Raw genomic sequence first — 24214 nt, forward strand, 5'->3', positions numbered from 1 at the left:
AAGCTCATATACTTTCTATTATACCAACTGCAGCTTCTTCCTTGTGCAGATCTGGTTGGAGCACTTTCCCTTAGATCCTCTAGCACAGGGTTTCTAAACTGGGGGTTGCAACTCTTCAACCCCTCATGAAATAATTTTGTGTGTTAGGATCTGAATTAATAGAAAAGAAAATATTTGAGTTAATGGCACATGGTAAGGATAAGTATGATTTGTGAAAAATGTGTATCAGTTAAACATGCATGGGTGTGAGCATTAGTGTATGAAGTGAATACACACATATTCACACATAAGGACTTACTGGGCCAACATGTATTCCTGTTGGGGTCTCGCGAGCATGTTTGAAAACACTGATCTGTAAGTGGTCTTTGAAGGATAATGCTGAAAGTCTAGGAGAGTCTAGAAACTTCAAGTTCCTTGCCACAAAGCATTCACAGTGGCAGCATCAATTTCAGAATGCCACCTTGAAGAGCTGGTGTTCTGAAGTTATTTTCTGGTGGGTTTTATTCAGATATGAAAAATGTGCTCTGCAACCTTTATCAATGGTTGCTTGAGTTCTTGTGGGTTCAACTCTGTCTTGCTAAGCATAATGTTTCTCATCTCTCTTGGCCAAGTATTTACAAAAACCTCTAAAACTATTCTGGAATGACTTCACAATGCTGGGAAGGACTGCTGCTGTGTTCAGCATGGTTTTCTGCATTAAACCGTTTCAATCATTGGTTAAATATTTTCCTTTAAAGTTCTTTGGGATAAGCATTTATATGTCAGAATATAACCAGGTGGACTTCCTGGATGAATGCCTCTTTTCTTTTCCCTTTTTTAGGGGGGACTCCTGGTAACTGACCTGGTAAATCATCCCCCTCTCAGTAGTATGTGCACTGATCACTCAACTCCTTGACAAATGAGGTGCAATGAGATGGAGCTAAAAGAAAAATTGGCTGTTGAGGAAGTATTATAATTAACTCAGCAGAAATCCAAAGTTCCAGGCAGGGAAAAGGGGCAAAAACCACCTAGATGTGCAACACCAGGAGAATGGGTCATGTTTCTTTGTGGCAACAGATCATAGAGCGAGATTTAAGCACAAAATGACTGGCTTTACACTGTATTTTGGGGCTGCCCCTCACCAGCTCTGCTGTGGGCTTGGACAAACTGTTTCATGTCCTTAAGTCTTACTTTTCTCATCTTTAAAAAGAAGAGAGATAATAATATTGTCTGCTCTATGGATTTCTTAAAAGGCTTACAATTAGATATTGAAGTAAGATGCGTGCATGCTAAGTCGCTTCAGTCCTGTCCAACTCCTGGTGACCCCATGGACTGTAGCCCTCCAGGCTCCTCTGTCCATGGGATTCTCTGGGCAAGAATACTGGAGTGGGTCCCCGAGCCCTCCTCCAGGGGATCTTCCCGACCCAGGGACTGAACCCGATCTCTTATGTCTCCTGCATTGGCAGGCAGGTTCTTTACCATTAGCGCCACCTGGGAAGCCCCTGAAGTAAGATACTTGTCTCACAGAAGGCATTCATTCAATGTTATCAATGTATTAATCCTTAGGTAAAGTCATTAAAATGATAATTTGGAATGCCCTGTAGAAAGATGGAAATGAATATAAGATGACAAGTAAGAATCCAATAATTTGTACTTTACAAGCATGGAGCGCCCGTCCTCCACTCTGTCCTGCAACCTCATTTCCGCCTTTCCCCCTGGCTTCTATGACGGTGTCTGGGGACCCCCAACACTCCACCACAGCTGCTTCGCTAAGGTTTGGCTAAACCTTGGCTCTGCCTGCTCCTTCTTAACTCTCTCATATCCTTTTCAGCCTCTTCTTCCCCTCCCCTCTGCCTACACTTGATGCAAGGGGGTTCCCTCGGTGTGCCCCCTCTACTAGACTCACCCCCAGGCAGAATGCTCACCCCGCCTACTCTCACCTAGTCTCATGGGTCAAATTTCTACCTGTCTGCCCATGGCTCATATAAGCTTCCGATCCAATTACCAAATCTTAGTTGTAAAGTAAACATATCACAGGTATAAAAAAAACCCCAAACATCACATATTGAATAATTTTCCCCCAGCCTGCTCCTCCTTTGGCACCCTGCCTTGAGTATGCCATGGAGCACCACCGACATCGAGACAGGCAATGACCAGACAGGTCATTCTCACCTCCTCTCTCTCTGCCACCCCTTCACACCCAGCTTCCACCATATCTGGAGGATGTTCTGTCTCATCTTCCCTCTTGCCTCTTCCTGTCCAGCCCTGCCCCACTGTCTCCTTGGCTACTGCCTTGGCCTTGATCACCTGTCACTCATCCTGTGAATAGTGTCCTGATTGGTCTTTTACCTCCAGGCTCCCAGTCCTTTCTACTACTTGATTAATAACAGATTTCATGGCTAGCTGGAATGGATGCTTTGTCAGTAATAAAATAAATCAAGAAACACCTTATTAGCAGTGTGAATTTAGGCAAGTCCCCTCTCTGTGCCTTGATTTTTCCATTTGTGAAACAGAAGGAGTAGTAGCAGTTTCTAATTTTGAGGGCGTTGGTGAGAAGTGGAGGAGTGAGTGCAAGAAAGGCCCTCGGGACTGTGCCTGACTTGCGGTACTTGTGTCACCCAGGTGTGCCCTTCATCCAGGTGAGCTGCTATCAACAGCTGTTCTGGCCAAGGCCAGGCCAGCTAGTTCTGATTGTAGCCCTCAGTATTCTGAATTCTAGAAGTTCCACAAATGAATTCAAAGTCCCCATTCTGTGTGGCACAGAAGACAGCTGGGGTAATCTATACATCCTATACCTTGCTGTATTTCTGTCAATACATCAGGTAGCATTTTATGCAAGAGCTGAAGTAAGCTTTAGAATAAGTGTGTTTAGAATCAAGAGGATGAAAAATGACTCTTAAAGAGAAGTACATAACAAGGTTCCTTTGCTTGATTTTCTGAGAGGAGGCAGAAGTTTTGTCATTTCAAGACAGTAGCTACTGGGCTTATTAATAACATCCCTTTGGGGCCAGAAGAGCCTCAGGAGATTCTTCCAAGTGGTCAGTGGGCTTTACTCACAGCCTCGGGGGAGCCTCTGAGTTGACGCCACTATTTCTCTCAGATCTGAGTGTCCTGCCTGCATGGCCCTCTCTACAAGGTGTGTTTCAAGACACAGGTCCTCACTTCCCAGGAGGAATGCTTCTGCGAAGCTTAAAGATTCTCCACCATTCTGGCAACCCTCCACCACAGTGTATTCTGCTAAGTCACTTCAGTCGTGTCCGACTCTGTGCAACCCCATAGATGGCAGCCCACCAGGCTCCCCCGTCCCTGGGATTCTCCAGGCAAGAACACTGGAGTGGGTTGCCATTTCAGCTGACATTTATATATACCTTTCTTTCATAAGAAATTGACACACTTAGACTATCACATGAGAAGTGTACCAATTCCAGGTTCCCCAACTCTACCCCAGCCTGCGAATCAATATCTTCCCATCCACAAAGCCTGGCAAACCGGGAATTTTACATCAATGCTCGCTTGTTCCTTCCTAAACAAGAAGACCATGCCAGGAGGTTTGTGAGGTCCATCGCTCAAAGCATCTCGGTGCATGGGCTTTGTGGCTGCCTTTCTTTCCTTTTTTGGGAGTGGGAAGAGGGGTGGGCAGGCAGCAGCTGTATCTTCTCTTCTGGTTTGTCTGCCTCAGCTACTTGGAAGTTAGTCAGAAGCTGGGAATTTTGAGGGTAGTTCAACTTAGAGGGATGTGAGAGATTAATACTAATTTTTTAGACCTCAAAATATATAGTAAATATTGTGACTCATGCATCTCCTTAAATGAAACAAATGAATGCATAAGTTAGAAACTTGCCCTACACATACCCACACATAGACACACTCACACATGGTAATTTCTTTTCTCTCTTCTTTCGGTCTTTGTTTAAAACATGTTTGGAACCATTCTAAATTGTAGCCAGGAATGGGCAAAAAAATGTCTGTTCAACATCAACAGCACATCTGACAACATTTAAGGCTTCAGTGTGTCTCACTGGACGGCATACAGCTTCGTTCAGTGCAGTTTCAGCACTGAATGCTGCTTGATTACAAGGTCAAGGTGCTTAAGGCCAGGGATGACAGGTTTGCCTGAAAGAAAATGAACAGAAGACCACCGGCTTCCCGGCGCTGTGAGCAGCACAGGCCGGTCAGGCTCTTCTGCAGGACACAGCGGTCTGCAGGGCCAGCCAGGGTCTGGCTTTTGTCCTTCAGCTGTCATTTCTGTCATTGCCAGTCAAAGGGAGGAGCTACTGGAAAAGGAGGAAAATCATTTCTCTGAAGGCTGCAAGCCTTCCAGCAAACTTGAAAACAGACCTGGTTTTAATCTTTCTGGTGGCCATACATCTGGGCATTACTTAACTTGCCTGAAGCGGTCAGTCCCAACTTAATAAGAAGCACGGGATTGCTGTAAATCCAGGGGGTGAAAACCGAGCAAAGAAAAATTCAGGCCAAATATCGGAAAATTTCCTGATCATGAGCCTGGAATGAGGAAAGGGTAAAGTGTGGTCAGTGTGGTCAGTGCCTTAAATTAGCCTGGGCGATGGCAGGGAGCAGCCCGTTGTGGACTCCTTCTCCTAGTGAGCTCCCTTGGGGTGTGCTGAGGCAATGTGTTCCCCTGCTTCTCTGGTCCTCAAATCTATTTCCTGGAATGCTTGAGAAACGGAGTCAAATGCACCCAGTTTAAAGGTGTGTGATTCTGACCACCTTCACTGGGGAACCAGGAGTCTTTCTAGAACTTTCTGAAAGTTTTGCCCTGGTTGGAGGTGTTCTCCCAGTTGATAGTGGGGCAGAGAGTGGGCGGGCCATCCTCCATGAGCGGCCTGCCCCCATCCACTCTCTGCAATTCTCTGCCTTCCTTGTTCCATGCCTTGGAAGAGCAACCTCAACAGATGGCATCATTTAGCTTCCCTTTGGTCTGGCCAGCAGGTAGCACCAGAAGACGACAGCAGACAGATGAATGGATAAAGAGTATGTGGAGTGTGCGAGCGCGTGTGTGTCTGTGTGTGTATATATATAGTGGAATATTACTCAGCCATCTAAAGAATGAAATAATGCCATTTGCAGCAACATGGATGGGCCTAGAGATTATTACGCTAAGTGAAGTAAGTCAGACAAAGACAAACATTATGATATTGCTTGTACGTGGAATATGAAAAAACATGATATAAGTGAATTTACTTACAAAACAGAAACAGACCCATAAACATAGAAAATGAATTATGGTTACCAAAGTGGGGAAGGGGGTGGAGGGATAAATCAGGAGTTTAGGATTAACATACATACAATACTAGATATACTAGATATAGAATAGATAACCAACAAGGATATAGCACTCAGTATTTTGTAATAACCCATAATGGGAAAGAATCTGAAAAAGAAAAAATATATCTATAATGGAATCACTTTGCTGTACAGCTGAAACTGATACAGCATTGTAAATCAGCTATACTTCAATTTAAAAAAGGAGAGAAGAGGGCAAGATAACGGGGAGGTTGGTACTTGTTCCTTCTACTCCCTCCCCAACCCCCACTTCCATCAGTGGCTGCTTTCTTATAGAGCAGGGGTCTGCAAACATTTTCTTTATAGGCCCAGAGGGTAAATATTTCAGGTTTTGTAGGTCAAGAGGCAAACTCAAGGCTATTAGTAGGTGCTAATAAAATCATTAAAAAAATACAAAAACCATTCTTAGCTTGTGGACCATATTAAAACAGGGAGCAGGGCAGATTTAGATTACTGACTGCCTCTCTATGGCCATGGCTCCTGTTGGGTGACCTCTACTCCGGGGCTGCAGCTCTCGCTGGATCCGGTAGCACCTTCTCCTCTCCTTGCCCTTCAGGCCCAGGGGTGTCACAGCTCTCACTGCTGAGTGCCTGCGTGCCTCACCGTTGCCACGGATTCTCCTAACCCTGCCCAGATCTGTGTGAGTTTGGCCCTCTTGAGTGTGCCTTCTGTTTCCTGCCAGGACCAAGACAAATCCAGCAAGAGGGTTCAGGAAAGGGAAATAGAGTTTACAGCACAGCTTGAGGCTGAATGCTTTGTCAAAGGCCTAGTGAGTGTGTACAGACATTGTGGCTAGAACGGGGCGCATCGTGAACCACACGTGGGGTTACGGTCCAAAGGCTGAAGCTCTGGTAGAGAGTCTGCTCTTCTGAACAGTGGACATTACGACTTTTCAACTCTGTTCTGTGCTTCTACTCTTAAACTTTCTTGTTCTTTCCCTTGCCTTGCCCATATGGCCCAGATACACATAGGATGACCTCTTTTTCTCTTCTTGCCTCAAAGAGATGGCAAGAAGAATGCCACATTCTGTAGTCCGAGAGTACCAAAGTGATCTGTGTAGGTCACAGGAGAAAGTCTATCCGGCATGATGCTCTGGGTGTGGTTTCATAATTACATCCCACGCATCAGCTCTATTAACAAGAGGTGGAGGAATCCCTACTCTATGCCAGGTACAGTGCTGTTTGTGGGTGATTCAAAGATGAGTTAAGCATAATTGGTGCCTCCAGCAGGGATCAAATCTGGTTGGGGGAAAACACAAACAGGAGCAGTCACACGAATGAGCTGTGCTATGTAAGCCTTGGTGTGAGCTGCTCTAGCAGCAGGAGGAGCATTCACACTTTCTCATGTCCCAACAAAGGGGTCCTACAGAGGCGCCTAATGAGCCCACCAGCATCACAGGTTTTTTCCAGTTGGCTTTTTTGGTGATCCCTTAACATGCAGTTTTCCAACCATCCAGCATTAATCCAGCAGCTGCATTTGGGAGAACAATGGACCCATGTGAAACGTAGGATGTCTCTGAGGCATGATTGTGGTCACTTTGCCATGCACCACGGTTCCTGCCCTCAGGGAGCCTCCTCTGGAAGGCTGGCTGGTACCTTGGGTGATCCCTTCTTAACTGGGCCCCAGCCCCAGAGCTGCTGATTCGGCAGGTCAGGCTTGGGGCCTGAGGGTGTTCATTTCTAACAAGCTCCTGGGGGATGCTGATGCTGCCCATTCAGGGACCACACTTTGAGAACCAGCATGCACACACACACACACACACACACACACAGTGACCAAGGCTGAGGAGCAGGGGCTGGGGAGGGAGCAGTAACTGAGGCAACAGTGGGGTCTCCCTTGGGGAGTTTGGATGGGAAATTTGAAAAGGGAGAAAATTAGGGGAAAAAAGGAGTTTCACTTCATGAGAAAAAGTGGGCAGGTCATGAAGGCCAGGGAGACTTTGAAAGCCTTTTGTGAGACCGGATCATGAGGTTTGAGACAGTAGGCCTGGGAATTTGTGTTTTTAAAGCTCCTACAGGTGACTGATTCTCAGCCAAGTTTGAGACCTTCTATAGAGTCGGACACGACTGAGCGACTGAACTGATAGACTCAATATCCAGCAGTACCGGCACACAGTGGGTACACAACAAATATTCAGTTCAACTGACACTAATTTCAAGTGCGTGTTGGGAGTATTTTGAGATTTCTAGTTGTTCATATGCTCATTTGTTTCATAAAACTCAATCCTAGACCACTAGTTAACAGATGAATAACATGCTCTCAAGCAAATATGAGTTCTTCAGATAGAATTAAAGCTCTCTCAATATCCAAGATTATAGAGATGAAACCCTGGCTCTTACCAAATATGTTGTATTAGTCACAAGGTACAGATTTCTGAAAACAACATAATAGAAAATCCCCTTTTGCCTTCATCTGAGATTCTCCTTGGCTCCTTCCTGTCTGCGCATGCATGCACGCCACTGAATGTTCCACATTAGAATATAATTAGAAGCAAACAGCTGTTAGTCAAGCAAACTACATTTGGGCCACATTTTTTCCAGAGTTCAACCCATCGCTCTAGGGTGGGGGGTGGGGGGGTGGGGTGGCTTATCTTAAGAATCCCAGCACTTGAAACACAACAAACCAAATGACAATGCACTGAGATTAGTTTGAGAAGGAGGCAATTCAACTGAGCAGAGACAACTAGCAAGGAAGTTTCCTCCACTGTTAAAAATGGTTACTTCTTTTGATTTCATGGGAGAAGAGCTGCTCTGAAACTAGCAAATATCTCAGTTTATCACTGGAAGAGGGGTAGAGCTGTATGTGTGTGTGTGTGTAGGGGGTGCTGCTGCTGAGATCTGGTTCTTTTTTTTAAACTTTTTATTTTATTTTGGAGTATAGCTGATTAAGAATTTTGTGAGAGTTTCAGATGGACTCAAAGGTGAACAAGGGGACTCAGCCATACATATACATGTATCCATTCTTTCGCAGAGAGAGCTGGTTCTTATATTGAGTCTTTCATCTGAGGCCTTGGAGTTGGCATAGTTCTGTCTGCAGCACAGAGCTACAGGGTGCAGATCTGAGTTGGAGCCTTGGATTCCAGACAGACCCAGGCAGAGCAAAGACTCTACCACTCTAGTTTTTCTGGTAGACTATGCTGGTCTTTTTGGCTATAATTTTCTAGTGTTCTTTGATGGTTGGCATAGTGCAGATGCTTATGGGGAAGACCAAGGAGCAAGGGTGCTGAATTAATCACATGAATTCAAAGACATCTGCAACCATGAGGAAGAGAAAAGAGGACTTTAGGAAGCATTAACTGCCTCCTATGACTTAAATTTCTCAATAAGTCAAAAAGGCTTTCAGTTAAGCTGTGGAACTGTGAGGGGGAAGAGAGATGCTGGATAAATAAGACATTTTGTTCACAGCCAGGGAGAATGAGTGTTAGACTCATGGCCAACACAGCCCACTACGCCAGCACATGGCTTGAATAAAGGGCAATGGGCTCCTGTTGCGGCAAGAAGGATAGATATTAGGCATTAAGGAGAATCCAGCTATTGTTGTTAGACTATGGAAAGCCTACCAATGAAATTATTGAAAGTTATAATCATTCTCTGGGGTTACTACCCAAGTCACTTTCTTCAAGTCCGCTCTCATTCAACCACTTTGCCATGGGGATTTTAAGAAGCCCAGTTCCTATTGCTGGGCATATATCAGGAAAAGATGAAAACTATCAAGCACCCCAGTGTTTACAGCAGCACTATTTACAATAGCCAAGACATAGAAACAACCTAAATGCTCGTTAACAGATAAATGAAAAAGAGATGTGATGTGTATATATATATACAATGGAATATTACTCAGCTGTAAAAAAAAAAAAAGAATGAAATAATGCCATTTGCAGCAACGTGTATGGACCTAAAGATTATCACAGTAAGTGAAGTAAGTTAGAGAAAGATAAATACTATACACTACCACTCATATGCTGAATCTACAAAAATTATACAAATGAGCTTATTTAAAAAAACAGAAACAGACTCACAGACACAGAAAACAAGCTTATGGTTTCCAAACAGGAAAGGGGGGGAGGATAAATTAGGAGTTTGAGATTAACAGATAGAAACTACTATACATAAAACAGGTAAATAATAGGACCTATTTTATAGCACAGGGAACTGTACTTAATATTTTGTAATCACCTACAATGGGAAAGAATCTGCGAAAGAATATATATACATGAAACTGAATCACTATGCTGTATACCTGAAACTAACAAGAAGATACTATAAATCAACAATACTCCAATTAACACAAAAAAGCCCAGCTCTCACCTCGATATTGTGGAAACTGAGAAAGTATACATTTAAACTTTCAAGTCCACGATTTGAGAAATTTGTTTCTTTGTGATAAGCTGGATTTTAGTTTGATACCATCTCAAGAGAGTCTGGTTCTGCCTATGTAAGTGTTTTGCAAGGAGTGAGGATGGGTTATTGAGTAGAAAGAGGCACACCTTGATCGGAGAATACCACTTCCGGGGAGAGGAGGGCCGGCGCATGTTGTTGTTGAGATTTCGGGGTTCAGGGAATTCGTACTCCTGCTCCGGCATCTTGACTCTTGCATTCTTTGCTTTCTCCAACTTAGCACCTTCTTCTGTGGAGCCCTTTTCTCCCCAACGAACCTAAAATAAATAACATGCAAAAAACCCCCACAAAATGACAAAATAAAATATGATGCCCCTGGAGAACAGGGATCACAAATGACTACGATGTGCTACCCGGTCCTCATTTCTTTTGGGTCATGAGGACCAGAGAAGAGGGGTGAAGTAGAGAAAGGGAAAGGGGAAGGGCTGGAGGAGCATCGAAAGCAAGCAAGGGGCATGGGCATTTGGGGGAGGGACCATCCAGGGCGTGGGAACAGCACACGCAAAGGCATTGTGGGCCCAGTAAGAACTCTGGATTGTATTCCAGTGACAGAAGAAACCACTGGGCTGGGGGTAGGTGGACTTGAGCTAAAGAGTGAATTGCTCTGACTCACAGCGGACAAGACCCCGGGGTGCAGAGATAAAAGGCTATATTTGCCATCTCTCCATTGATGCCTCACAAGTCACATCCCCATTAGAGCTGAAGTGTGAGTTTTCACCATTTTGCTTTGGTTTTCTGTCACTGAGTAGTCAGCACGTACATAAGTGAAGCTGTCCTTACCTCCATCCTTTTAATGCCTCCAACGCCTCGGCCACCATAATAAGAAGCGTCTACCGTAGGCCACTTTTTCTTAGGCAGACCATCATCATCTTCTTCCTGCAGAGAGATTATGACACGTGAAGGAAGCAAAGCGCCATTGTGTCCACTATGGCAAAGTGGATGGGAGCAGACTGCCTGGGTTAAATCCCAGTGCCACCGTTTACTGGGCCTTGAGCATATTGCTTAACCTGTCCAAGTTTATTTTCCTTATCTGCAAAGTGGGAATAAGAGCAGTATGACCTGGTTAGATTGTGTTGCATTCTTGGATCATGTTCTCTTCTGCATCTCTACTCCTTTATAGTATATCTCATCTAATCCTGTCTACATGTTAACGCCTCGTGAATTTACCTCTTTGTCCCTGACTTCTCTGGCCTCTGTTGGCACTGACACCTTCTCAGGGACTAATCAACTTCTCAACAATTCATGTCTAAAAGAAGTCCTGATTTCCCCACCTCGGATTGGTTCCTGCCATAGTCTTTCCCCCTGCCTGGGAGTCACACTTGAATTCTCTCTTCCTCTGCTTCCCCTTCCGTATGTCATCTCAATTTTCCAGCAAGTTCTACTGACCTTAATTCTAAAAGATCCTCAATTCATGGCTTCTCCAACTCAAGCTCCATCACCACCTCCACCACCCTGGTACCAAGGCTCCTTCTCCTGGGTATGGAGACAATCTCCTAACTGCCCTCTCTTACCTATAATCCATTCTCCACAAAGCAGCAGAATAAATTCCAAGCCTCAACTCTGCCTTGAGAGCGCTGGCCTTTACTCATTTCTCCAGCCTTCTTCCTTCTACATTCCCCGCTCCCAGATACTCGGTGCATTCCCTGGACATCCTTCTCAAGTAGCCCTAGTCTCTTCATCCCATCAATCTATTTTATTTCTAGTTTTTGCTCTTACAGGGCTTCCCAAGTGGTTCAGTGGTAAAGAACCCACCTGCCAATGGAGGAGATGCAGGTTTGATCCCTGTGTCGGGAAGAGCCCCTGGAGGAGGGCATGGCACCCCACTCCAATATCCTTGCCTGGAAAATTCCATGGACATAGGAGCCTGGCGGGCTGTAGTTGATGGGGTCACAAAGAGTCGGACACAACTAAACAACAGAGCACACACATGGCTTGCTATTTATTTATTGTCTGTCTCTCCTCACTGCAATGGAAGTTTCAAGAAAGCTTCTGTTTATTTGTCATAGTTACCATTGCAGTCTCAGCTTTTAGAACAGTACCTAGTACATGGTAGATGCCCAAGAATTATCTGCTGAATTTACAAATAAATTAAACAAGATGATTCAGATAAAGCAGTTAACTAGGTGTCTGCAACTTAGCTTACTGACAGGAAGTTAGCATTTACTATGCATTTTAAGATGGAGGGAGAAAACAAGAGGAACTTGTAAGCTTACGGGTGGAAAAGGGAGGGATAATTAGCAAAACTCTTCCTTATCTTGGGGCTCACTGCTGTTGTGGGGAGAAACAGTCACCATCTACAGCCCTGGATGGGCTAGAGGGTGGTGGCATAATTTCCCTTCTGGGTAAGGAAAGGAGGCTGAAAATGGAGTTTGCAAAGCAGATTAATGCGCTTGGAACAAGCTCACCTCCCACAGCCTTGGGCTGGAGGCATTTGGGGAGGCAGAGTGGAGTGCCATGTGGAGCCACTGCTGTGTGGAAAGCGGCAGGCATGGGACCGGGTACATGCAAGGGTCCACAGAAGAGAGATCAGAGCCAGTGGTGACAAAGCAAAGCAGTAACACAACACATTAAGACCTTCAAGGTGACCTTCTGTGCTTGTGATGGGCAGGCTTCTTAAAAATTAATAGATCTAAAGGACAGTGATCACATTCAGGCAGCTGACCAGAATGGGTCAGTCTGCGTGTGTGTGTGTGTGTGTCTTGAATGAATCTGTCCTTCTTGGATGTGGGACTGTGAGCCCTGAAGCACAGTGGATTTTGTCAACCCTTGTATTCTAAATCTTGCACAGAGCCTGGTGCATAGTAGGTGCTCAATAATTGTATCAAATTTGTAATAACACAGCTGGATGTATGTAGCCTTTAACATGTATGTGCTGGTCACCCTTCCAAGTGCTTGACATATATTAACCCAGTCATCTCTCAACCAGCCAGTGATGTAGGTGGTGCTATTACACCCACTACAGAGGAGGAATCGAGAGGTTAAGTGACTTAGTCACCAGCTTGGATGTGGCAGAGCTGGATTTGAGCCCAGGCAGCCACACTCTTGTTTGATTGTTTCTCAGTGTTGACAAAATTCTAGGTTTTGGCCTTTTGTGTTTTGCTTTTCCAATCATTTGATGCTTTCAAGCAAATGCAGTTTTCTACTTCTAACCCCTTGTACCTGCTAAGACTTCTGACTACATGTGCTAAAATAATAAATAAAAACAAACAAAAAAGACACCAGCAAGAAAATACTATAGCTCACAGTATCTCACCGTATAATTCCAGAAAGTTTATTATGTCAACCAGGAACCTTATATGGTTAAACTTTACCACCAGAATGTGTCTGTGTCATACATGACACATGGCTTCCAAAACCCTGGGCACGCCCGGCCCAGGACTAACTGAAATTATGTCACCCTAAACTGAACATGGCAGCACAGAGAATGTATGAAACTCCACGAATAAGGCTGCTCTACTCATTAGGGCACTGAAAGGGTCTCATGAGTCTCCTAATTTTTTAAATGACAGGAGCACAGATGTTAGAGACCATCTAAGCGGGATTTTTCACTGCATAGAAGAGGATAGCTGGATCCAGAAAAGTACAGAGACCAGTGGAGTGCAGTTCTGATCTGGCTTGCCTTGTCGGGTATTCCCCTTATACTTGCACGCAGAGCAGCCCTTCCCCCATCTCTTCCTGCCCCTGGGCTCTATCCCTCTGCGGTTGCCAGGTACCCAGGCTGGGCTGGCCTTCTGCGCATGTGCAGGTCCTGCATCCCATACAGGAAATGCCTAGAAGGCAATCCTCTCCACGTGCTCCTGATACAAGCAAGCCTGCCTTTAATCCCCGGACCTGAGCTTGCGTGCCAAGCTCAAACAACAACAGCAAAAGACAACACAAAGGCCCACGGACTGACCAAAGGGAGAGTCCCTTCAGTTACTATGTCTCTGTTTACACATTCTAGAGACGGAAGGGTTTTGCAATCTTCAGAAGAGAACGGAATTTTTTATGTGTTTTTGTTTTTTTCAATCGGGCCAAAAATTGATGGAGTAAAATTATAGATAGTCCCCAGAAATTTCACTGACAGAATTGGCAGCACCTGAGGTGAGTCTCTACCTCTAATTAAATAGCAGGGCTTTGGGGGGGAAGTTCCTCTCACATTGCCCTTTAAGGATGTAGCAGGGAAGGGAAAAACCACCAGCACAGAGATCCCCTATGATAAATGGAGGACAGACTGGATGAACCAAACTGCTTTGTGTCAGCAAAGCCATAGGAATCAGGGATTTGTGGGCAGTCAGCAGAAGATGAGCAGAAGAGTGGAACTGAATTCCAGTAAACTGCCAGGTTCCACCGCAGAAGATGGCCGGGAGAACCTTCCAGGAATGGAATGACAGGGATGGTATACATGTATATGTATGTCTGAGTACCTTCGCTGTTCACCTGAAACTATCACAACATTGTAAATTGGCTAAACCCCAATACAAAATGTTTTCAGTGTTAAAAAAATTAAAAATAAGAAAGAAGGGGCTGTTTAATATTCTGTTTAATTGGCTGCACTGTATTGTAACCTACTGGTACTTTTAAACCTTCAGTAAATCTTCCTACACAGATGGCTTTGTGCCAGTTGTGCCTTTGGGGAATAGAGGGATCTGATTTGTTAGATGGTATCCAGCAAAGGAAGAAGAGGAGATAACGCAGAAGAAGCAAGTAGTAGGAGGCAGTGGTGCCTGGAGCAACCGCAGAGATTAGGAAGGGATGCTGGTTTTCCATCAGCGGAAGTTTTGTTTAAATTTTAAAGGATGTGGTGGCCCCAGACATCCAGTTGGCTGATGCTTGGTAACACGAGTGGCAGCACATGACTCAGACAGGGAGGCCTGTTTTGACCTGTTCATCCAGGCAGACCTGGACAAGAGAGAGCTGAGAAATAGAAGTCTGATGCACACATCTGGGAGTCCATGACTGGTTCAGTCCTCTGCTGCCTGCACGCACCGCACTTTTCCATCTTTCCAGTCACGCCAGGCTTTTATATAGCTCCATGCTTCACCATTCACAGTTCCATACGCTTGAAACAAACTTCTCCTGCTTCTTTTAGCCATCAAGATATTGCTCGAATGTAACCTATTCCATGAAGAACGCTCTGATTCCCCAGGGAATTCAGGGCTCCCTTGTGTTTGCCATGGTTCCTTGTATCGACCTTTACTCACTCAACAAATACTGACCTCTTAGTCAGTTATTAAGCAAACCAGCAAGGAAAGGGGTGAGACTATTGATCCTGGGGATTCCTCACTCCTCATGCAGACCATGATGTGAATAGCGCCCCCTAGAGTTGTGCCTATGGTGGCCCTCTGAGACTCAGTCTACAAGTTCTTTAACATTCCTGCTTCTTTGATATCCATTTGGCAGAAGAACCAAATGGCCATTTTGACCCAAATAGGCTCTCAATCTCCAATTCACTAGGGGTAACAGTAGGACCCATCTATAGAAGGGAAAACATAACTGAAATAGAATGGAGTCCAAGGAAATAGTTTTAAACCAGCCTTTGAATTCATTAAAAAGTTCTTTGAACTGTTGCACATCTTAAAACCTTATGATAAACCCTACGTACCCCCAGACAAGGGCCCTATATTTGTCCGTTCCTTCCTTCACTCACTCAGACAACTGTAGCTGTGACTCCACTGCAACATGTTCCATTTTGAGAAAAATAGAATGCAGCTGTCAATGAGATTGTTTGCATTTATAGAAGAGTAAGTTTTGTGAGGATGATGATATAAAATAAAGGACGGAAAAAAACTCCCAGGTCTGAGAGGCTCTGGAGGGCCGACCTTAAGTAGCTTTGGCTGTACTGTGTCCCTGGAAGTCTCTGGTGATAAGCCAGAGAGGTCAGCTTCAGTGTCTGTCTTGGAGATGAATTCCTCAAAATGAACTGGCGAGTCAAAAAAATTCATCAACCCTTTGTGTAAGTGCAAACAAACAAACAAACAAACCCCAATTGACTTAACTGATATGTTTTGGTACCATCCTATCTATTTACATACACGTAATGATTAACGCAATGACTGTCCTGTGTTTTTCAATAAAGAATTCTGTGTGCACTTTTTAAAGCAATTGTGTGTTTCTTTTTTTAAACTACTGAATATAGAAGACTGAATCTGGGTCTGTTCTAGGACTTCTGATTGGAGCAGACATGTGTGTATGTAAGGGTGTATTTGGGTCTGTTCCAGGACTTCTGACTGGAGCAGATGTGTGTATGTAAGGGTGTTTTTGGGCATGTGTGTATCAGATGTGTCGTATGTCCACTGGAAAAAAAAGATGCCTGGCAGAGACTTGGCTCTTCACCCTCCACAGTAGGATGCTAGTTTGGCTGTTTGTGTAGACACAGCTGTGACAGGGACCAGGTCTGCTGCTGTTAGGGAGTTCAAAACAACAAGACACGTTTCATTTTTCTGTGGCCCAGTTTTCCCATCTAAGAAATTCTTGCCACAGAGAAATCATCAGCATCAGTGAGCAAGATGATAAACCTGGAAATGAATCCATCATTTAAAGCCAGGTGCTTATTATTAATTGGGTGCTCACACAGTGTCAGTTCACTCAACACATGTCCTTTTCCCTCTCGAACAGTCAGAGAATGCATGGAGGGTGATGACCTTTAGAACTAAATTAGCAGGTGAAATACTCCATTATTGATTCTTCCATAAACTGCCAATTATTTGGAATAACGAGACAGTGAGGAGTCCTCAGTCTACTGCCAATTAGGGAAGACCCTTAACCCAGGAAATCCTCTTCTTAGTTGGTAAAATTTAGCTGTCTTGTTTTTGTGGAGAGCTTGAAATTTCAAGTAATTTTTCTTTGTCTTGTCTTTATACACAGAGATATCACTGTCAGTTGCTCAGAATCTATAGCTCCAGAAAGAATGAAGTGGCTCGGCCAAAGCAAAAACAGTGCTCAGCTGTGGGTGTGTCCGGTGGTGAGAGTGAAGTATGATGCTGTAAAGAACAATATTGCATAGGAACCCGGAATGTTAGGTACATGAATCAGGTAAACTGGACGTGGTCAAGCGGGAAATGGCAAGAGTGAACATCAACATTTTAGGAATCAGTGAACTAAAATGGGTGGGAATGGGTGAATGTAATTCAGATGACCACAATATCTACTGCTGTGGGCAAGAATCCCCTAGAAGCAATGGAATAGACCTCATAGTTAACAAATGAGTGCAAAACATAGTACTTGGGTGCAGCCTCAAAAATGACAGAATGATCTTGGTTCTTTTCCAAGGCAAACCATTCAACATCACAGTAATCCAAGTCTACGCCCCAGCCACTGATGTAGAAGAAGCTGAAGTTGGCTAGCTCTATGAAGACCTCAAGACCTTCTAGAACTAACATCAAAAAAAAAAAAAAAAAAAGATGTCCTTTTCATCATAAGCGATTGGAATGCAAAAACAGGAAATCAAGAGATATGAAGTAACAGGCAAGTCTGGCCTTGGAGTACAAAATGAAGTAGGGCGAAGGCTTAAGAGTTCTGTCAAGAGAACACACTGGTCATAGCAAACACCCTTTTCCAACAACACAAGTGATGACTCTACACATGGACATCATCAAATGGTCTATATTGAAATCAGACTGATTATATTCTTTGCAGCTGAAGAAGAAGCAGCTCTATACAGCCAGCAAAACAAGAGTTGGAGCTGACTGCAGCTCAGGTCATGAGCTCTTTATTGAAAAATTCAGGCTTAAATTGAAGAAAGTAAGGAAAACCACTAGGCTATTCAGGTATGACTTAAATAAAAGCCCTTATGATTATACAGTAGAAGTGATTAATAGATTCAAGGGATTAGATCTGGTAGACAGAGTGCCTGAAGAACTATGAACAGAGGTTTGTTGAAATAGCTATGACAAACCTAGGCAGCATATTAAGAAACAAAGACATCACTTTGCCAACAAAGGTCCATATAGTCAAAGCTATAGTCTTTCCAGTAGTCATGTACAGATGTGAGAGTTGGACCATAAAGAAGGCTGAGTGCTAAAGAATTGATGCTTTTGAGTTGTGGTGCTGGAGAAGACTCTTGAGAGTCCTCTGAACAGCAAGGAGATCAAACCAGTCAATTCTAAAGGAAATAAACCTTGAATATTCATTGGGAGGACAGATGCTGAAACCGAAGCTCCAATACTTTAGCCACCTGATGACTCGTTGGAAGAGACCCTGATGCTGGGAAAGACTGAAGGAAAAGGAGAAGGGGGCGACAGGATGATATGTTGAGATAGCATCACCGACTCAATGGACACAAGTTTGAGCCAACTCCAGGAGATAGTGAAGGATAGGGAAGCCTGGCATGCTGCAGTCCATTGGTCACAGAGAGTCGGCCATGACTTAGTGACTAAACAACAAGAATAAAGAGGATAACTGAGAGTTCATTATAAAGTTGTGTTCATTTTCTCAGCATATTTATTACCTTTAGGATATGAAGCTTATAGAGCTGATGAAAGTTTGGATAATTGATACTTATTCATATATATGGCAGAAAGTGTTTAACTTCATTTGGCTATTAATTAAATGTTAGATATTGTAAATCCTTTGGGGATAAGTCAAAGATCAATTAGATATAGATCCTGACCTTCACGTATAGCTAATAATCTTAAACTTTGATGCAGAAGGAAAACGTCAATAAAATACCCCGGGAATACAGAGAAAGGAGAAATTAGCTGTGGTGAAAGGAAATTAGAGCACAGGAGCTGTCCTTGAGGGGCTGGTGGGATTTGAACCCAGGGAGCTAGAGTGGAGAAGGTTGTCTAGGTTCAGACTGTGATTCAGGGCTTTGTGTAAAATACTTTCATGGGCTGGGTTACGTCATTGTTTCTGTGGGATTTGTTTTTTATGATTATTTTCTTTTTTTCTGCCAAAACACATTAGGAAGGAGATGAGGGCTGCTGAGCTCACAGGGCCAAGGAGCAATCAGGACCAGCACGCATGCCCAGAGAATCAGAGCCCCCTTTAGCTTGCCCTGGCCAGCTTGGAAGCTCCTATAGGTCTAACACAGCCTGCTAGGTCTCAAGGGTCCCCAGGTTGTCATTGCATTTCAGGTCTGCCTTCTAGAGGTGAAAGTATGACTCCCATAAGAATACTGGATGAAACTGGAAAAATTCAACTACTTGTCTTCCCTTGCTATTAGCTATTCTTTCTTGATGATTTACTGACTTGGGCTTTAGTTTTTTCCTCCAGAATTGTAGGACGTCACTTTACAAACACTTATTGCATTTGTTTTGTGCGTGGAGTCCTATGCTAGATGCTGGGGCCTGGGGTCAACCATACCCCACAGTCTTGGACGTAAGACCCCTGGTGCATTTTGGCTGAGGTGGCTGCCACATCACCTTCCAAAAAGCAAATGCAGAGCCAGCAGCAGAAGAAAGGGTAATAACTCTGCTAATTGAACATGATGAGTGAAGGGAACATTCTTCACCTCAGGGCAAACAGAGCAACCTCATCGAGAGTTTCTTGCCCTATTTTTCTTGGGGAGTATAAGACACAGCTGCACACAATAGAACCACAGCCAAATTGGAACCGGGGGAGCTAGCCACGGTGCTTTCTCTTGAAGGATTAAGAAGAGGCTTTTGTGGATGTCAGGAGAGTTTTTTCCCTCCCTTAGCTGTGCACAGCAATGTAATTTCCTCCACTGATTTCTGGGCAGAAAGTTAGCATTCCAACAAGATGCGCTTTAATTGATTGCAGTTATTAAATCCCTTAGCTTACAAGCTTATAGTTCAGGATATAAGAGCCACATGGAATTTTAATCATTATCTTTTTTTCTGTATGAAGGAAATTTGACAAAGGCATTGGGAAGAGGAATGGTGAGGGGGTGGTGCTCACTTTGCATGCAACCTACCTTAGGGATTAAGGAAAATGAACTGATATCTCTTTGGATCCCACTAAGCTTGCAGACCTGTACTCTGGCTTCTAAACTGATGAATGCCACATTGAGGGAAGCCAGCTATCCCAGGAGTAGTCAGAGGACTAGGAAAAGCTCTGGGCAGGCACTGCTCCCCAGGGATGCTCCTTCTCACCATTAGCCTTTAACGCCTCTAGGCCACACATGACCAGATCTGCTTATTGGGCAATTTACGATGGAATCTAAGACATTTTTCTCCTTTCCAATGATGAGGATCTAATATCCTATACAAGGCCAGAATACTAGCATACTGGAGGGGGCTCCAGTATATTTTCTTTATTGCCTGGCAAGTCTTTAGGTAACATTGTTTTAAATTAAAGGAAAATGTAATACTTCAGCATCAGTCTGTTCCTAGAATCACTGATTGTTTGGAGAATGTGGCAAATTCATCCCTATCCACACACAAAAAGCATTGTCTCTTCAGGGAGAAGAGATCCAGCAAGTGTCTGTTTTGGAGGAAAAATCAGTACCTCAAGGCTCCAAATAATTGTACTGAGAAAACCATTTATGTTCACATCTCAATTTTTTCTTGCAGGGAGAAAACCTTCCAAAAACCATTGTGCCTCCGGCTGTCAGTTCAGATCAGTTCCTGTTTATCCTTGGTTAAGAAAGAGCCAAAGACCTCCCTCTTTGCTGCTTCATAGCAATGGGAGTCTAGGCCTGATGTAGTTCTGCTCTGTGGGGGCCTGAGCCTGGGGCCAGCCCAGGCAGCTCTCTGTCCCACCCTGCCACCCAGCCCACCTGGTCACTCACCTCACTTTCCTCAGCAGGGGGTGGAGGGACCTCCTTGATGATCTGAAAAGGGGGGAAAAAAAAAGAACAAATGAGTAGAAATCTCCAGCCACCTGCTTTCCAAAGGTGCCTGGGTGGGGTGGCCATAATTACCGCCGTAATGGGTTCAAGCAAGGCAGGTGTCTTTCTGGGCAGAAAAACTCAGTAATTACAGCATGATCCACCTGAGGGCTCCACACTCAACTGTGCCTCTTATAGTTTTGTATAGGGAAATAATCCACAGGTTCCAGTTTCATCTCTTACCCCAGGTAAAGTCCTGCAAATGTATTCACTCATTTATTCATCTAGTCATTCCTGCATCAACTCATTCACCAATCCACCCAAACCGCTACACATCTAACAGAAATGGTACACAACAGGAGTTAAGACAGTACTGCAGAGGTCAGTCAGGTATGGGCCACACAGACTGTTGGCAATCCCATTAACTGTTGCTGGCCCCAGGTGGTACTCATGGAGGGAGGGTGTTGACAGTCAGGCAGACTGATTCCCAACAGAAGACAGCCAAGAAGGGGTAACCAGGGATTCCTTTCAGGGCCTCGAAACTGAAGAGGTACAAAGATTTACATATCAATATTCTAAGACTGGACTCCGCAAATACCACATCATCTGGGTTAAAGAGAGATGTGTGGTCACTTTGGGAAGGCAAGCAATTGGGAGCCGCTTCTAACCAATGAGAGGATGGGTAACACATGGGAGAAGGACAAGCAAGGAGGACAGAGGGGTGGCAGTAAGCCACCTGTCTTCATTTTTATCTCCAACTTGTACAGCCCGTTCATAAAAGGAAAGCTCTTGCCACCTTTAAGTTAATTCTGTTTAAAATTTTTTACAAGGTAGTTTGGCCATTATTTACTCTGACTCTACCACATGAAAAAGCTGGCTTAAAACTCAGCATTCAAAAAACCAAGATCATGGCGTCTGGTTCCATCACTTCATGGCAAATAGATGGGAAAAGGTGGAAACAATGGCAGATTTTATTTTTTGGGCTCCAAAATCACTGCAGCGGTGACTGCAACCACGAAATTTAAAGATGCTTGCTCCTTGGAAGAAAAGCTATGACAACCCTAGACAGTGTGTTAAAAAGCAGAGACATTACTTTGCTGACAAAGTACGTATAGTCAAAATTATGGTTTTCCCAGTAGTCATATGTGGATGTGAGAGTTGGACCATAAAGAAGGCTGAACACTGAAGAATTGATGATTTCAAACTGTGGCACTGGAGAAGGCTCTTGAGAGTCCCTTGGACAGCAAGGAGATCAAGCCAGTCAATCCTAAAGGAAATCAACCTTGATTATTCACTGGGAATACTGAAGCTGAAGCTCTAATACTTTGGCCACCTGATGGGAAGAGGCAACGCATTGGAAAAGACCCTGATGATGGGAAAGACTGACGTTAAATGAGGAAGCAGGCGGCAGAGGATGAGATGTTTAGATTGCATCACCGACTCAGTGGACATGAATCTGAGCAAACTCCAGGAGATAGCGAAGGACAGGGAAGTCTGGCATCTTGTAGTCCACAGGGTTGCAAGGAGTGGGACACAACTACCACATCCCTCGGAGCCTCCCTCCTCTCACACTCCAAACTTTATTATCAGAATGTTGGGATCCCAACATGCAGTCCTTTTCCTGAGAATTCTGGAAAACACAAAGTCATTATGTATCTTTTGATGTGTTAGCATCAGCGCTGGCCTGAACCACTTTGTGGATGGGTGCTCAGGTGCTGTCCATGGGACCAGTTTCTTAATCTGATTGGAGAGCTCTACCGGCTGCAGAGCAGGCTGCCTACTAGGCAGCTCTTCCTCCCCATCCCTCCTACTAAGCACATCCCATCTTTCATTCAGTGATTATTCTGGGGCCTCATTTGGGCTCTGATCCCCACTGCTGTCACTCATGCTACCACTATCTGTAATGTCATCTCTGTATGCTGAGATAGGCTACTCACTTGAGGCTCTATTAACATCAGCCAGGTGACTGAACCTTCAGTCACCTAAAAGGATGGTATTCAATTAATCAAGAGGCAGAGGTGATCATTTCAAACTATTGTTGCATTTGCTTCCATTTCCTGGCCATTGTGAGAAAACTGCTGAAGGTGTTTATAAAGTACAAAGTTATGACTTTTCTCACCCACTCAACACTGACTCCAAACTCCTTTAAAAATAATCTCTGAGGAGGGTCATTACTGCCCAATGCAGACTTCCCATCATCCCAGAGGCAGTGGTGATTTTCAAATAGGAAATGGAAGGAGGAGTGAGGAGCTGGGGACAGCAATCTGGCATGCATCTCTTCTCTCAGGGCAGTCTTACGGAAGGGAGTGAGAGGAGGGCAGGAAATGTGGGGACACAGACAGATGTCGACAAGAGTGCTGTGAGCTATGTGCTTGCTGAGTACCCGAGGTGAACAGAGGTTCGGTGCAGAGCAGCTGGGCTTTTGTCTTCAAAATGCAATCAGCCTCGTCCATTGCTGCATGGAAGTACAGAGTAGTTGTCACTTGTGAGCCCCAGACCTGCCTCTTTCTGACTGTGAAGATCAGACAGGTCCCTGAACCTCCTTGAGCTCCACTGTCCACTTCTGTGAAATGGGAGCAATAACACTAACTTTGCAGGAACTGAGTCACGGTGAGCAATAATGTTTGCTCTGAAACAGGGTGGGTGCTCAATAGATGGTGCATACTATTATTAGTCCCCTTTCCCTTTCTTATAGTCACTGTTTCTTGCTTTTATCACATCTTTAATGAGGGTTTCACTTAACACTGCCCACACTCCCCTCCCCTTCCCTCCGCCCCTCGTATACTGAATGACTATGTATCGTGATTTCCAGATGGTGCAGCCTACAAGCCAGAACTTCATAAAATGAGTGGGGTAGGAGGCTGGTGTTCAGACAGTGGCCACGGGGCCTGACAGTGGTCAGGGTCTTCACAGGGGTCAGAAGCAGTGTGTTTTACCACGTATTTTTAAGCACATGACATCAGCCAGGAAGTGCAGATATCAGCCAAGTGGCCCACCACTCAGACCAACCCATCTGTGAGCTTATGTTCACAGTGTCTTATTGGATATTCATTGAATTTTATAGCCAACAATGTCCCAAGGGGAACCCCAAAGACAAAGCAAAATGCAAGATTTATTAAGTGTTAATCAAAAGCAGACTAATCTATAATCTAGATCCCACTCTGACATACTTGTAAACTGGCCACCTGAGCCTCTGAAAAAATGCCACCATGTTCAGGTAGACAGGATTTAAGCACTTCCATCTGGCCTCCTGGGTTGGGTGTCTGGCTGTATTCAGTGGGAATGAAGAAGACTTCCTATTGCCTCCAGCACTGCCTGCCGCCCCCTAAACTCCACTCCCCCTCAACCCCACCCTGAAGTGATGGCAAAAGAGCATCTCAAAGTGCGATCCAGGCAGGCTGAGTTGAAGTCATATGATTACTCCAAGCCTTGAAGCTGGATGGGCTGCCTGTGAGTGAGCCAAACCTTCATACCAAGACCAGCGCCTGGGCCACCCAATGGAGTGCTCTGAGTACACAGCCACATCAGCCCTCCCCACCTCACCCGCCCGAGGGCCCGAGTCCAGGTGGCCTGGAGGAGCAATTGGGCAACAGCCTGCTTTGCTCTCCAGCCTACAGCCCACTGCGGCCTTGCTGCACAGAGTGGCCCAGGCTCACAGGATAAAATGCAGACTGCCCTGGCCCCCACAAGACCTGGCCCCCCACTTCCCTACCTCACTCCTCTCCACCTCCCTCCCCTTCACTTCTGCACTTCAGCCTCCTGGCACCTTCCTGTTCCTTCCACGCACCTGACTGCTTCTCACTGGGAGCATCTTCCACCTAAA

At 44.7% G+C, this 24214-nt stretch overlaps 1 protein-coding gene across 1 annotated transcript in view; it reads right to left on the reverse strand.

Annotated features, from left to right (window-relative positions):
- ANTXR1 (ANTXR cell adhesion molecule 1) overlaps positions 1-24214 on the reverse strand; it is a 264134-nt gene that overhangs the window by 66405 nt on the left and 173515 nt on the right. Inside the window, exons 14-16 of the mRNA XM_015094293.3 lie at positions 20353-20394; positions 10461-10556; positions 9770-9937 (exon numbers count right to left, since the gene is read on the reverse strand). Of these exons, the coding sequence (XP_014949779.2) occupies positions 9770-9937; positions 10461-10556; positions 20353-20394 (306 nt within the window). The remainder of the gene's footprint in view (positions 1-9769; positions 9938-10460; positions 10557-20352; positions 20395-24214) is intronic.

This window comes from Ovis aries, chromosome 3 (genome assembly GCF_016772045.2).
Source record: "Ovis aries strain OAR_USU_Benz2616 breed Rambouillet chromosome 3, ARS-UI_Ramb_v3.0, whole genome shotgun sequence".
Classification (NCBI taxonomy): Eukaryota; Metazoa; Chordata; class Mammalia; order Artiodactyla; family Bovidae; genus Ovis; species Ovis aries.